The sequence below is a fragment of the Gorilla gorilla genome, chromosome X (assembly GCF_029281585.2).
Source record: "Gorilla gorilla gorilla isolate KB3781 chromosome X, NHGRI_mGorGor1-v2.1_pri, whole genome shotgun sequence".
NCBI lineage: Eukaryota > Metazoa > Chordata > Mammalia > Primates > Hominidae > Gorilla > Gorilla gorilla.
This window is the reverse complement of record NC_073247.2, coordinates 165,663,398-165,677,082: the sequence shown is the minus strand read 5'-3', so window position 1 is coordinate 165,677,082 and position 13,685 is coordinate 165,663,398. Positions and strand designations below refer to the sequence as shown.

The 13,685-nt window shown below is 53.8% G+C and overlaps 1 protein-coding gene across 2 annotated transcripts; it reads right to left on the bottom strand.

The window, feature by feature from the left end:
• Positions 1–2,856: 2,856 nt before the first annotated feature.
• Positions 2,857–13,680, bottom strand: TMEM187 (transmembrane protein 187). 2 transcript variants are annotated; one of them, XM_004065106.5, is made up of 2 exons: positions 13,019–13,371; positions 2,857–4,194 (listed from the first exon to the last, which is right to left on the bottom strand). In XM_004065106.5, the coding sequence occupies exon 2, from the start codon at positions 3,987–3,989 to the stop codon at positions 3,204–3,206; it is 786 nt and encodes a 261-aa protein (XP_004065154.1). In that variant the 5' UTR covers positions 3,990–4,194; positions 13,019–13,371; the 3' UTR covers positions 2,857–3,203. The 2 variants fall into 2 exon arrangements, with proteins under 2 accessions (XP_004065154.1, XP_063559170.1); XM_063703100.1 differs by having other exon boundaries at positions 3,996–4,194; positions 13,019–13,680.
• Positions 13,681–13,685: the final 5 nt, after the last annotated feature.

Here is a 13,685-nt window from a genome sequence, read left to right as displayed (position 1 = left end):
TGGGATTACAGGCATGAGCCACCGCGCCAGGCCCTAAAACTATTTTATGTGGGGAGAAAATACCCAGGCCATGGCAGCAGAAAGCAAGGAAGAAGCCACGTGGAAGCCCTCCTGGCGCTTCTTCCAGGGAGGTGAGCAGAGAGCACCTGGGGCCAGGAGGCGGCATGCCTGGGTTTCTGCTCCTCCTCACTGTAACTTTCAGCCAAGTCAAACTGCTAGAGTTTCAGTTTCTTTATCTGTGAAATGACGGGGCTGGCACAGATGGTTTCTAAGATCCCTCCCAGGCCTGGAACTTCTAAACCGTTAGGTCAAAGGTGGGGGAGAGGCCCCATCTGGCAACCATTGGCTCCCCAGCTGTGCTGGGGACGCAGTGGAGCAGCGAGACTGAGACCAAGACCAGTAACAGCAACGGCGGCCCTGACAGCCAATCCCCCTGGGCGAGGCCGAGCTCCTCCGCGGACTGTAGAGCTGGAGGGAGGCACAGCCGCCAGCCTCCTTCCTCCAGTGGCTCAGGGGTTGGTGGAATCCGCAAACCCTGGGCCAGGGCTGAGGCACTCTGAGGTCCCGGCCCCAGAAGGGGGGTTCGCCTGGGCAGGAAGGGATGCAGGAAGCTGTGTGACTAATGGCAACTGGCCACACTTGGAGAAACACTAATTTCAAAAAGGGCCTGGGGAGTGCAGGTTCCAGGCCAGGGCCTGCCTGGAGCCTTCTTTGCCACCTGCTCTGCCTTGCGCAGGTTCCGGGGCTTCTGGCTCTGCTTGTGTTGGCTCAGGACATGGTTGTTGGATTTAGCAAATAACAATCAGAACGCCCAGTGAAATCTGAATTTCAGGTAAACAATACTTTTTTAGTAGGAGAAATGTCTCGTGCAACATTTGAGACACGCTTGTGCAAAACCATTGTTCATCGCCTGGCGTATAATCTGGCAACTCTGGCAGGAGAGGGGGGAGCGGAGCCAGGCTTCCTGCAGTCCCTGCCCCTCTGGAGGTGTCCCCTCCACATAAGCCTCTCCTTTGGGTGGGGTCCACTCTTCCAGGTGTTCCACAAAACCGCCCTGAATCACCCCAATCTAGGCACACCACCTGTTTCCCGTGGGACCCCGCCTGACCCAGGAGGCTCGCAGGGCTGTTTATTACACAGGTATTGGTAGGAAGAAAAAGTAAAATCGTGATGAGTGCTTGTAGCTGCGAGGTGTGGCATGAAGTCCCAGCGGTCCTCTGTCAATGAGGGAAACAGCTACTCACAGAGAAATCACAAAAGGGGGTCCCCGCACTGCTGGATGAAGAGCCTGCCCCCACCCTGTCTCTGAGCCCGCATGGAAGCCCGCCTTCTCTTCGCCCTCCCTCCAGCCTCTGTGAAGTAAGGGTGGCCTCTCTGGTGATGTGTGCAGCCTCTTCCCTCTTCTGGGGCACATGGTGCTTTCGAGACGACCTCAAATGGAACCAGGCTGTTTCCCAAGCAGGTGCTGTCCTTGCTCTCCCCTGCCAACCACGTGCCCCACCCCCAGGCCCCAAGCCCTGGGTCAGGTCCTGCCATTTGCCCCAGGTCCTTACCTGGTGGCAATGTGCTCAGCCAGCCAGGACAGAACATCCAGCCCAGGTGCCCAGTTCCAGAAACATCTCAGTCATCACAGTCGTGGGCCGAATGCCAACCTCGAGGGCACTGAGCAGGTGCACATGGGTGGCCCATGCTGAGATGCCATTTGGCAGGGACAGGGCATCCTCTCTCCTCTGCCCTCACCTTTGGAGCTGATCACTTCTCCATTTAATCTGTGGGCTTAAAGCAGACCCTCCTTAGTACTTAAGGCTCCAGGGACGAGACTATGGAGTCTGGGATGAAGAGCCCCTGAGTTAAATGACATTACCTGTCTTCAGGAGTCCCCTTTACAGGCCGGGCGCGGGGGCTCACGCCTGTAATCCCAGCACTGGGAGGCCGAAGCAGGCGGATCACCTGAGGTCAGGAGTTAGAGACTAGCCTGGCCAACATGATGAAACCCCGTCTCTACTAAAAATACAAAAATTAGCCGGGCGTGGTGGTGGGTGCCTGTAATCCCAGCTACTCAGGCAGCTGAGGCAGGAGAATCGCTTGAACCCGGGAGGCAGAGGTTGCAGTGAGCCAAGATCACACCATTGCACTCCAGCCTGGGCAACAGAGCAAGACTCTGTCTCGAAAAAAGGAAGTCCCCTTTACAGACCAGATGCCTTCAGATGAAAGGAGGTGAGGCAGGCCTCTAAGTAACATAGTGACCGGCAGGAAGAAGGACTGTCCCGGGAGTAGAGAGGGTGGCACGGAGTCCTCAGTGCCTCTCTGGCTGCGGCTAAGAATGACCCAGCATCCTGACCACAAACTAGAGAGTCTGGGTCTTGGGCTCGAGGGCTCAAAAACTGTTGCCTGCATGAGAAGCACGTGCCGCCTCCAGCACAGTGCCTGACGATACTGTCAGCAGATTGGTTCGCAAGGACCTGGGTGACGGGCGGGTGGGGACTGCTCAGACTGTAGCCACTAAGGGCATCTAAGCCATACCCTGGCTCTGAGGGGAGACCCACAAAGCAACTTTCTGTTGAGAGTTCAACTTTTGACATTTGTGTGTTTCCTCATCTGGATGCACACTGCCTGGTTCCACAGACGATCTGAGGTGATGTGGCTCTCACGTGACCTGCCTACAGTTAACAGTCACAGATGTCATGGGGATAATTGAGTGATTTCCCCATCAGTCTGCTGGGCAAGTATTTAGTGTGACTCAGTCTCCCTGAATCCAGCCACCTCTAAGGACACTCACTGGTACCCCACTGACTGGCCTGCCTCACTGCTGCCAGTCCACACCCACAGCTGACACCCCAAAGATACTCCAGATGATCGCTGTCTAACCATGAGCATGAGGGGCTTCTTGGTGTCATTTCCACTCCCCTTGCCAATATTTATTTGGAAACATTTCAAACTACAGAAAAGTTATGCAAATTACATCAGGAACACACACATCCCCTGTGTGGAGATCTGTGCTTTATGTCTTTGAAAGTAAGTTGTCGAGATCACAGCACTCCACCCCTCCACACCGAAGCCCGCAGCTTCTCAGGAAAAGGGCAGTCTTGTGTGATCAGTGCATGACATCACACGCAGGATGCCTGACACTGGCACCACGCTGCCATCTCAGAGTCCATTTCAATGCTGGGGGTCATCGGTTTTCAGCAGGTTCTTCCCTGGGTTCAACGCGTCTTCCCGCCAGAGGGATGGAATCTTGGGTGAGTGTTGAAATGCGTCAGAAACAAAAACGCAAAGTGGAACTGGAGCACGTCACAGACCTTGGACCAGAAGTGGCCTGTGAGGCACTGGAAGAGACGCCACCGTGCGAGCTGATGGTCACACAGCTTGAGGACCACAAAGCCCAGGCAAGAGAGCACCCCCAAAGCTAAGTAGGTAGCCGAGGTGGTGCTGCCATAGTGCCTGTGGGTGCGCAGCGCCTGCCCCACAGCGGCCACCACGTGAGCACCCAGTGCGACCTCGAAGCCCTGGGGATGCAGCAGAGCGAGGCCATAACTGGCCAGGGAGACGCACTCAAGAGAGAGGAACAGCCAGGGCCGCCAGCCGCGGTCTAGGTAGAGGCACCAGGCCATGGGCCATGCAAAGATGGGCAGTGTGAGCCACTGGTCCAGCACCGCGGCACGGCGCCACTGCGTCCACAGGCGCAGCCACTGCACGGGGCCGTAGAGCAAGGCCATGGCTGCGAACACGTCCTTCAGGTAGCGGGGACCCAGCCCCACCGCGCCGCCCCTGTGCAGCCACAACAGCCCCAGCAGCGTGTAGGCCATGTTCACCAGTGAGTTGAACGGCATGGCCAGGAAGGCAGGGAGGCCGGCCACCGGCGCCTCGGCGTAGTGCTCATAGCCCACTTGCACGGAAACGCTGTCAAAAATGCCCGTGAACACAGCCACGGCACAGAGGCCGCCGGCCACGGCCACGTGCACGAAGGCCTGCCCCCACTCTGGATTCATCTGGAACCGGCGACGTGACCTGGGGCAGGGAGCTTCAGAGAGCAGCCTTCAATACGCAGCCTCTGCAGAACACTCTGGGCCTCCCGGCTGAGCCAGCAGAAAGAAGCCCCGTGATTTCCGAGGCAGATGCTGCGACCTTGCCCCGAAGGAAGGCAGGAGTCCTGCTGATTGGCTGGCGCCAGCGGAGGAACGTTCTGCCTTTTTCCTTTGTGGTTACAAAAGGAGTGTGGTTAGAAAACAAACCGTCCCCAGCACCGCCTCCATGTTCCTGACCCCCGGCCTCAGGAGCTACCAACCATCTTCACTGGAGAAGCAAATCAGAGTGAAACCGCTGCACACTGGCTCTCTCAAGCCTCTAGAATCCTCTATCACCCCTTTCTCCTGGCACCTAGGAAAATCCTGCCCATCGTCCTAGTTTCCTTAAAGCCACTGCATCTACAGACAAGACCTGCCTAGCTCTGTCATTACAACTCAGAATGCGCCTTCCCATGTCAGTGTGTTATAAAAGTGGACGTCTCCAGCCCCAAAGCCCTTTTCACCAAATACCCAGTTGAACTAGAGACCATTAGATGGAATCCGAGCTCTGGCCTCTGACACAAGGTGGGGGATGGAGGAGGAGGAGGATTCACCGTCTGCCACTCCAGCACCAGGCCGGGAGGCAAGGGGGTGATCCGCAGGCTTCCCAGGCCAGCTTCCCTGGCTCACTCGCCTGCCCTCTCCTGAAGTGCCAAGCCGCAAATCACCTTCTTTCCTCAGGCCACCGTAAAGCCTTCTGTCTCCTTCAGTCACAGAACCAGAGAGACAATTTAATTACCACTGACTGTCAACTGCTTTGGGGCCAGTGGTGCTGTAAGTGAGCCCTAGTAGCTGAGAAGTACATTAACATGGAAGGGAGAAGAGCTTTAATGCTCTGAAAATGACTCCAATCATTAAAGCTCTTCTCCCTTCCATATTAATAAATTTCGCACTCAAGAGGGTGGGCGGGTAGGCAGGCTCAGGGAGAGAGAAGGGTGGGCTCCAGTTCCTGGTCAGCTGATGCCAGACTGTTCAAACCTTGGCTCTCCCACTTACTAACCATGTGATCTTGCACCTTAACTGTCTTGGGCCTCGGTTTGTGCACCTTTTTTTTTTTTTTTTTTTGAGACGGAGTCTCACTCTGTTGCCCAGGCTAGAGTGCAGTGGCACAATCTTGGCTCACTGCAACCTCCGCCTCCCAGGTTCAGGTGATTCTCCTGCCTCAGCCTCCCTAGTAGCTGTGATTAGAGGCGTGTACCACCATGCCCGGCTAACTTTTCTATTTTTAGTAGAGTTGGGGTTTCACCATGTTGGCCAGGCTGGTCTTGAACTCCTGACCTCAAGTGATCCACCCGCCTCAGCCTCCCAAAGTGCTGGGATTCACAGGTATGAGCCACTGTGCCCAGCCCGGTTAGCTCACCTTTGACCTAATCGCTTAGAAGTTCCAGGCCTGGGAGGGATCTTAGAAACCATCTGTGCCAGCCCCGTCATTTCACAGATAAAGAAACTGAAACTCTAGAAGTTTGACTTGGCTGAAAGTTACAGTGAGGAGGAGCAGAAACCCAGGCATGCCGCCTCCTGGCCCCAGGTGCTCTCTGCTTACCTCCCTGGAAGAAGCGCCAGGAGGGCTTCCATGTGGCTTCTTCCTTGCTTTCTGCTGCCATGGCCTGGGTATTTTTATTTAGACACGGGGGTCTTGCTCTGTTGCCCAGGCTGGAGTGCAGTGGCACAATCACAGCTCACTGCAGCCTCCACCTCCTGGGCCCAAGCTATCCTCCTGCCTCAGCCTCCCAAGTAGTTGGGACCAGAGGTATACCACCACCTTGCCTTGCTAATTTTTTTTTTTTTGAGACAGAGTCCTGCTTTGTTGCCCAGGCTGGAGTGCAGTGGCGCGATCTTGGCTCACTGCAAGCTCCGTCTCCCGGGTTCACGCCATTCTCCTACCTCAGCCTCCCCAGTAGCTGGGACCACAGGCGCCCGCCATCACGCCCGGCTAATTTTTTGTATTTTTAGTAGACACGGGGTTTCACCGTGTTAGCCGGGATGGTCTCGATCTCCTGACCTCGTGATCCGCCCGCCTCGGCCTCCCAAAGTGCTGGGATTACAGGCGTGAGCCACAGCGCCCGGCCTGCCCTGCTAATTTTTGTTAAAAAAATTTTGGGCCAGGCGTGGTGGCTCATGCCTGTAATCCCAGCACTTTGGGAGGCCGAGGCGGGTGGATCACGAGGTCAGGAGATCGAGAGCATCCCGGCTAACACGGTGAAACCCCGCCTCTACTAAAACAATACAAAAAATAGCTGGGCGTGGTGGTGGGCGCCTGTGGTCCCAGCTACTCGAGAGGCTGAGGCAGGAGAATGGCGTGAACCCTGGAGGCGGAGCTTGCAGTGAGCTGAAATCACGCCACTGCCCTCCAACCTGGGCGACAGAGCGCGACTCCATCTAAAAAAAAAAAAAAAAAAAAAAAAAAAACTTGTAGAGACAGGGTCTCACCATGTTGCCCAGCCTGGTCTCGAACTCTTGGCCTCAAGTGATCCTCCTGCCTTGGCCTCCCAAAGTCCTGAGATTACAGGAGTGAGCCACTGCACCCAGCTAAACCCCTCTTAAGTTGAAAGTCCAGTTCCTATATTTTCGACTTATGATGGGTTTATCTGGACATTACCCTGTTATACATCAAAAAGCATATGTAGCTGGGCATGGTGGCTCACATCTGTAATCCCAGCAATTTGGAAGGCCAAGGTGAGAGGACTGCTTGAGTCCAGGAGTTTGAGACCAGCCTGGGCAACAAAGTGAGACCCTGTCTCTACACAAAATACATAAAATTAAATTTAAAAAATAAAATAAAAATTAGCCAGGCATGGTGGTGCACCTATAGTCCCAGCTCCTCAGGAGGCTGAGGCAGGAAGATCACTTAAGCCCAGGAGATGGAGGCTGCAGTGAGCTATGCTCGTGCCACTGCACTCCAGCCTGGGCCACAGAGCAAGACCCTATCTCTAAAAAAAAAAAAAAAAAAAAAGCTAGGCACAGTGGCTCACACCTATAATCCTAGCACTTTGGGAGGCCGAGGCGGGTGGATCATCTGAGGTCAGGAGTTTGAGACCAGCCTAGCCAACGTGGTGAAACCCCGTCTCTACCAAAAATACAAAAAAATTAGGCCGGGCACGGTGGCTCACGCCTATAATCCCAACACTTTGGGAGGCAGAGGTGGGTGGATCACTTGAGGTCAGGAGTTCCAGACCAGTCTGGCCAACATGGTGAAACCCTGTCTCTACAAAAATACAAAAAAATTTACCAGGCGTGGTGGCGCACGCCTGTAATCCCAGCTACTTGGGAGGCTGAGACGGGAGAATTGCTTGAACCCAGGAGGCAGAGGTTGCAGTGAGCCGAGATCGTGCCATCGCACTCCAGCCTGGGCGGCAGAGCGAGATTTCATCTCAGAAAAACAAAACAAAACAAAAAATTAGCCAGGTGTGGTGGCACATGCCTATAATCCCAGCTACTCGGGAGGCTGAGGCAGGAGAATCGCTTGAGCCCGGGAGGGCGGAGGTTGCAGTGAGCCGAGATCACACCACTGCACTCCAGCCTGGGCAACAAGAGCGAAACTCCCTCTCCCAAAAAAAAAAAAAAAAAAAGTGGCCAGCCGTGGTGGCTCATGTCTGTAATCCCAGCACTTTGGGTGGCCAAGGTGGGTGGATCAGTTGAGGTCAGGAGTTCAAGACCACCCTGGCCAATATGGTGAAACCCCATCTCTACTAAAATACAAAAATTAGCCAGGCGTGATGGCTCATGCCTGTAGTTCCAGCTACTTGGGAGGCTGAGGCAGGAGAATCGCTCAAACCCGGGAGGCGGAGGTTGCAGTGAGCCAAGATCGTGCCACTGCACTCCAGCCTGGGCGACAGAATGAGACTCCGTCTCAAAAAAAAAAAAGTATCTGTATATGCAGACCACTTAGCACTATTTTATTATTACTTTATTTTGTTTTGTTTTTTTGAGACAGACTCTTGCTCTGTCGCCCAGGCTGGAGTGCAGTGGTGTGGTCTCGGCTCAGTACAACCTCCCCCTCCGGGGTTCGAGTGATTCTCCTGCCTCAGCCTCCTGAGTAGCTGGGATTACAAGTAAAATTAGCCCGGCTAATTTTTGTATTTTTAGTAGAGACGGGGTTTCACCATCTTGGTCAGGCTCGTCTTCAACTCCTGACCTCGTGATCTACCTGCTTCGGCCTCCCAAAGTGCTGGGATTACAGGCATGAGCCACCGTGCCTGGCCTATTTTATTTTTTTATTGAGACGGAGTCTTGCACTGTCTGCACTGTTGTCCAGGCTGGAGTGGTGCGATCTCGCCTCACTGCAACCTCTGCCTCCCGTTTTCAAGGGATTCTCCTGCCTCAGCCTCCTGAGTAGCTGGGATTACAGGCGCCCGCCACCATGCACAGCTAATTTTTTGTATTTTTTTTAGTAGAGACAGGGTTTCACCAAGCTGGCCAGGCTGGTCTCGAACTCCTGACCTTGTGATTCACCCGCCTCGGCCTCCCAAAGTGCTGGGATGACAGGCGTGAGCTACCACACCTGGCCTATTTTATTTATTTTTTGGGACAGAGTCTCGCTCTGTGGGGCAAGGCTGGGGTACAGGGGCAGGATCTCGGCTCACTGCAACCTCCGCCTCCCGGGTTCAAGCGATTCTCCTGCCTCAGCCTCCCAAGTAGCTGGAAGTACAGGCGGGCCATCCCGCCCGGCTAATTTTTGTATTTTAGTAGAGATGGGATTTTGCCATATTGGCTGGGGTGGTATTGAACTCCTGACCTCAACTGATCTGTCCACCTCAGCCTCCCAAAGTGCTGGGATTACAGGCGTGAACCACTGTGCCCAGCCTATTTTATTATTTTTAATAGCATATAGAGTGACATTTTGATACATGTATATAATGCATAATGATCAAACAAGGTAATTAGCATATCCATCACCTGGAACATTTATCATTTCTTTGTGTTGGGAACATTCCAAATCCTTTCTTGTAGTCTTTTGAAAATACACAAGAAATTGTAGTTAACAGTGCTCACCCTACAGTGCAGAACAGCAGGATCCATTCATGCTATGAAGCTGGCATTTTGTATTTGTTATCCGACTCCTCCGAATCTTTCCCTACTCTCTAATCTTTCCAGCTTCTAATACCCACTATGCTTCTATTTCCATGAGCTTGATTTTTAAAATATTTTACATAAGAATTAACACATAAAATATTTATCTTTCTGTTCCTGGCTTATTTCACTTAATATAATGTCCTCTAGGCTCATCCATGTTGCCAAAAATAACAAGATTTATCTTATTAGTTTGTTTATTTCTTTGAGACAGGGTCTCGTTCTGTCTCCCAGGCTGAGTGCAGTGGTGTGATTGCAGCTCACTGCAGCCTCCACCTCCCAGGCTCAAGTGGTCCTCTCACTTCAGCCTCCCAGGTAAATGGGACCACAGGCATGTTACCATGCCTGGCAAATTTTTAAATTTTTTTTGAAAGACAGGGTCTTGCTATGTTGCCCAGACTGGTCTCAAACTCCTAGGCTCAAGCGACCCTCTCACCTTGGCCTCCCAAAGTGCTGGGATTACAGGCGTGAGTTACTGCACCCAGCCAATAGTTTTTTATTTTTTTTTTTTGGTTTTGGTTTTTTTTGAGACAGGGTCTCGCTCTGTCACCCAGGCTGGAGTGCAGTGGCACAATCTCGGCTCACCACAGCCTACGTCTCCCAGGTTCAAGCAATTCTCCTGCCTCAGCCTCCCAAGTAGCTGGGATTATAGGCGCCTGCCACCACACCTGGCTAATTTTTGTATTTTTGGTAGAGATGGGGTTTCGCCATGTTCGCCAGGCTGGTCTCGAACTCCTGATCTCAGGTGATCTGGCCGTCTTGGCCTCCCAAAGTACTGGGATTACAGGCTTGAAACACCGCGCCCGCCAACAGTTTATTTTTAAATGGCTCAATAATATTCCATCATGTATCTATACCACATTTTCTTTACATATCAATCCACTGATGGACACTTAGATTGCTTCCATATCTTAGCTATTATAAGTAGTACAAAGGCACGAAGAACCTACATTGGGGAAAGGATGGTCTCTTCAATAAATGGCACTGGGAAAATTGGATAAGTATGTGAAGAAGAATGAAAACTAGGCCCCTATCTCTCACCATACATAGTAATCAACTCAACATGGATTAAAGACTTAAAAGTAAGACCTGAAACTATAAAGCTACTAGAAGAGGCCAGCGCGGTGGCTCACACCTGTAATCCCAGCACACTGGGAGGCTGAGGCGGGCAAATCACCTGAGGTCAGGAGTTCCAGCCCAGCCTGTCCAACATGGTGAAACCCCATCTCTACTAAAAGTATAAAAATTAGCCAGGGTGGTGGCATGCGCCTGTAATCCCAGCTACTTGTGAGGGTGTGGCAGGAGAATCGCTTGATCCCAGGAGGCTAACGTTGCAGTGAGCCGAGATTGTGCCACTGCACTCCAGCCTGGGTTTCAGAGTGAGACTGTGTCTCAAAAAATAAATAAATAAATACAAATAATAAAATAAATAAAATAAAACTACTAGAAGAAAATGGGGAAATGCTCCAGGAAAGATTTTATGGCTAAGACCCCAAAATCACAGGCAACAAAAACAAAAACAGACAAATGGGAGTATATTAAAGTAAAAAGCTTTTGCACAGCACAGAAGCAATCAACAATGAAGAGACAATATAGTAGAAAATATTTGCAAATGATTCATGTGACAAGCACTGTTTATTTTTGAGGTGCAATGTCCATCTGCCCTACTGCAATTTAGGCCCCAAATGGGTGGGACAGGGTCTGATTCCTTGCTCTTCCTCAGATGCCCAGTGAAGCCCTGCTCAATTTCAATTCAATTATATTAAAGAACAAAGCCAGCACCTCTGCTCCCTTTTACCAGTCCTGTTTGCTATTTCACTTCTCAGGCAGGTCCTGGGGCCCACCGCATCCTCCTGGGCCTCATTCTCAGCCTTCTTGCCTTGGAGTTCCGTTGCTGAGGAGGGCCACCAGGCTTGGCATGTGGGTGCCCCATTGCCCTCTGAAGCATGGTGTTGCCACACAGGAACCACAGTCCTCACTATCACTCCATACGTCCTTGCTTCACACAAGCCTGCCATCTCAGCATGGGGCACCCGAACTCCTCCTGCCCCCTCCTTCCAGTCAAAAAAGCCTCTGGGTCCAGCGGTGTGCACACCGCAGCCCCAGCATCTTTGAGCAGCCCTGGATGGGATCATGTCTGCCCTGGCTTTCCACCCTTCCATGACCAGCTTCCCACCCTTCCATGACCAGCTTCCCATTCCATGTCCTGGATCATGGCCCAAAGTCTTGGCCAGACTTAAAGTGCCATCCCCATCCAGCCCTGTGAGCTCCTCAGGCCCAGCTCTGTCCTGGAAGCCCTTTGCCCACTTCGCCTGGCCATTGCCCTTGACTCAGCTGTCATTTCCTCTCAGGCACTTCCCCGTTCAGCTCCTGATTCCAGCTGAGACACCAGCTGAGGCCCCGCCTGGCGTCTACAGGTCCTTCCCTGCACCCACCTAGGGCCCCATGGCACCCATGCTAGTCTGACCCTCCTGCCTGCCAGCAAGCAGGGCGGAGAGCTGGAACAAGAGTCAAACACTGTCAACTTGATCGAGGAAGAACTCCAGGAAGGGCATGGAAAGCAACTCCTCTTTCCGGCTGCAGGGGTTCAGTCTATCTGACCCGGGGTACGGGCTGACAGTGACAATGTAATCAAAGCACCTGTCCAAGACCCCCAGGAAAACCGAGCTGGTTACCTTATAGCCTAGCTTCCCTGTACCTTTGAATTGCCATGATCCTTATTATGTGACACTCAAATCTCGTCACAGCTTCCCCCAGCGCCTGGCATGGGAAGGCCAACACCTCAACAGCACTGGCCCCTGGGTCTGGGGTCTTTCAGGGAAGCCCTGGGAAGCCTGACAATCTCCTGGCTAAAGGCCCCAGACTCTCCCGCACGCATTTAAACAGCAGGCACTGTCACCTCCAGGCCTTTAGCATTCATGGTTAGTTATGTCCCTCGCTCCGCATAACCTTTCTTGCTGTCTTTCTGTGGACAAAGGAATATCAATTAACATTAATTTAGCGTCTGGACTGATTCCAGGCAAGGCCCTTGGAAACCAGCAGCTGCTTTTGTGTGTGTGTGTGTGTGTGTTTTTGAGACAGGGTCTTGCTCTGTCGCCCAGGCTGCAGCAGTGGCGCGATCTCAGCTCACTGCAGCCCTGAACTCCCTGGCTCAAGCCATCCTCCCACCTCAGCGTCCCAAGTACCTGGGACCACAGGCGTGTGCCACCATGTCTCCGGGTCTCGCTATGTTGCCCCGGCTAGGCTCAAGCAATCCTCCCACCTCAGCCTTCCAAAGTGTTGGGATTACAGGCATGAGCCAACGCATCAGGCCTTAGTTTTCTTATTTACCATGGGTGGGGGACTTGGGGACATATAAGTGAGGCAACTAGCCAAGGCCACAAAGAGCAGGTGGTGGCACAGACAGGCAAGAATTCTTCTCTTTGTCCCTTCTCAAATGGATACTTCCAACTGCATGAACTAAAACACAGACGATTACAAAATACATGTAATATGTTGAGAGGCGACTTTAAAAATATTGTTGAAAATGTGTGAGAGGGTGACGTGTGCTTCTTTACTAACGCATTAAATTACAAGGTCTTCCAGCAGGACGCATAACTTCAGTAACTTCAAAGTAATAATTCTGCCCGCCGGTAGATCTGGTAGATCTTGTAATTTAACTGAACTTCTAGACGTTCACAACAAAAGCCATAGGCTCTGACAGGACCTGTCTGTCCATTTCTACTGGCGATTGCCGCTCCCGGGCAGCAGCATGGGTCCCCGCGCTGCGGCCTGCGCGTGGCAGGGCGGATGCCGCCGCCGCCGCGCCCGGGCGGCCTCCTAGAGGAGGCGAAACGTGGGGGCGAGGCCGGGACCCACCTCCCAGGGCTGCGGTGAGCACTTACAGTATTGGCGCGAAAAGGCCAGCGATCACCATACGGGTATTTCGCCTCACTCGCCTCGCTGGGGGAAATTCAAATCTCCGAAAAGGGAGGACCCAAGCAGCGCCGGTGCGCGTGCGCGCAGGGCGGGACTCGAAGCCTGGGAAGCGGGCGGGGCGAGGTGACGCGAGATGACGCGGACGCCTCCCGCGGTCGCCCGCCCGGCTCGTGCGCCACCGGCCCGACTGCGGGCCTCTCGGCAGTGGGGGCGGCCGAGCGCGCGGCGGTCTGGGGCGCGCGGCCCGGCTCATTTTGCTGCGGTGCGGGCGGAGGCGGTGGCGCCCGAGGGCGGGACCCGCAGCCTGGGAGCCTGGGAGCGGGCGGAGGCTCCACCCCCGGGCGCCGGCGCTCGGCTGCGTCGCCTCCCACTCTCGCCCCGCCCCCGGCTCCCCCGCGGCGCGCCTCGGGCCGCCTCCTGCGGCTGCTGGGTGTGCAGGGCTCGAAAATGCTCGCTTCCCTGCCGCAGGCGCGGCTGCAGTGGCTGTTCGCCAACCCCGGCCACCTGCGTGCCCCTGTCCCCACTGCTGGTTAAAGGCAGTTCCTCGGGCGTGCGTCCCTTCGGCAACCCGAGAGACCGTTCCCAAGGGGGGCGGGGCCGAGCGCGTCGGAGGGGTTAGCAGTCTCATCCGGG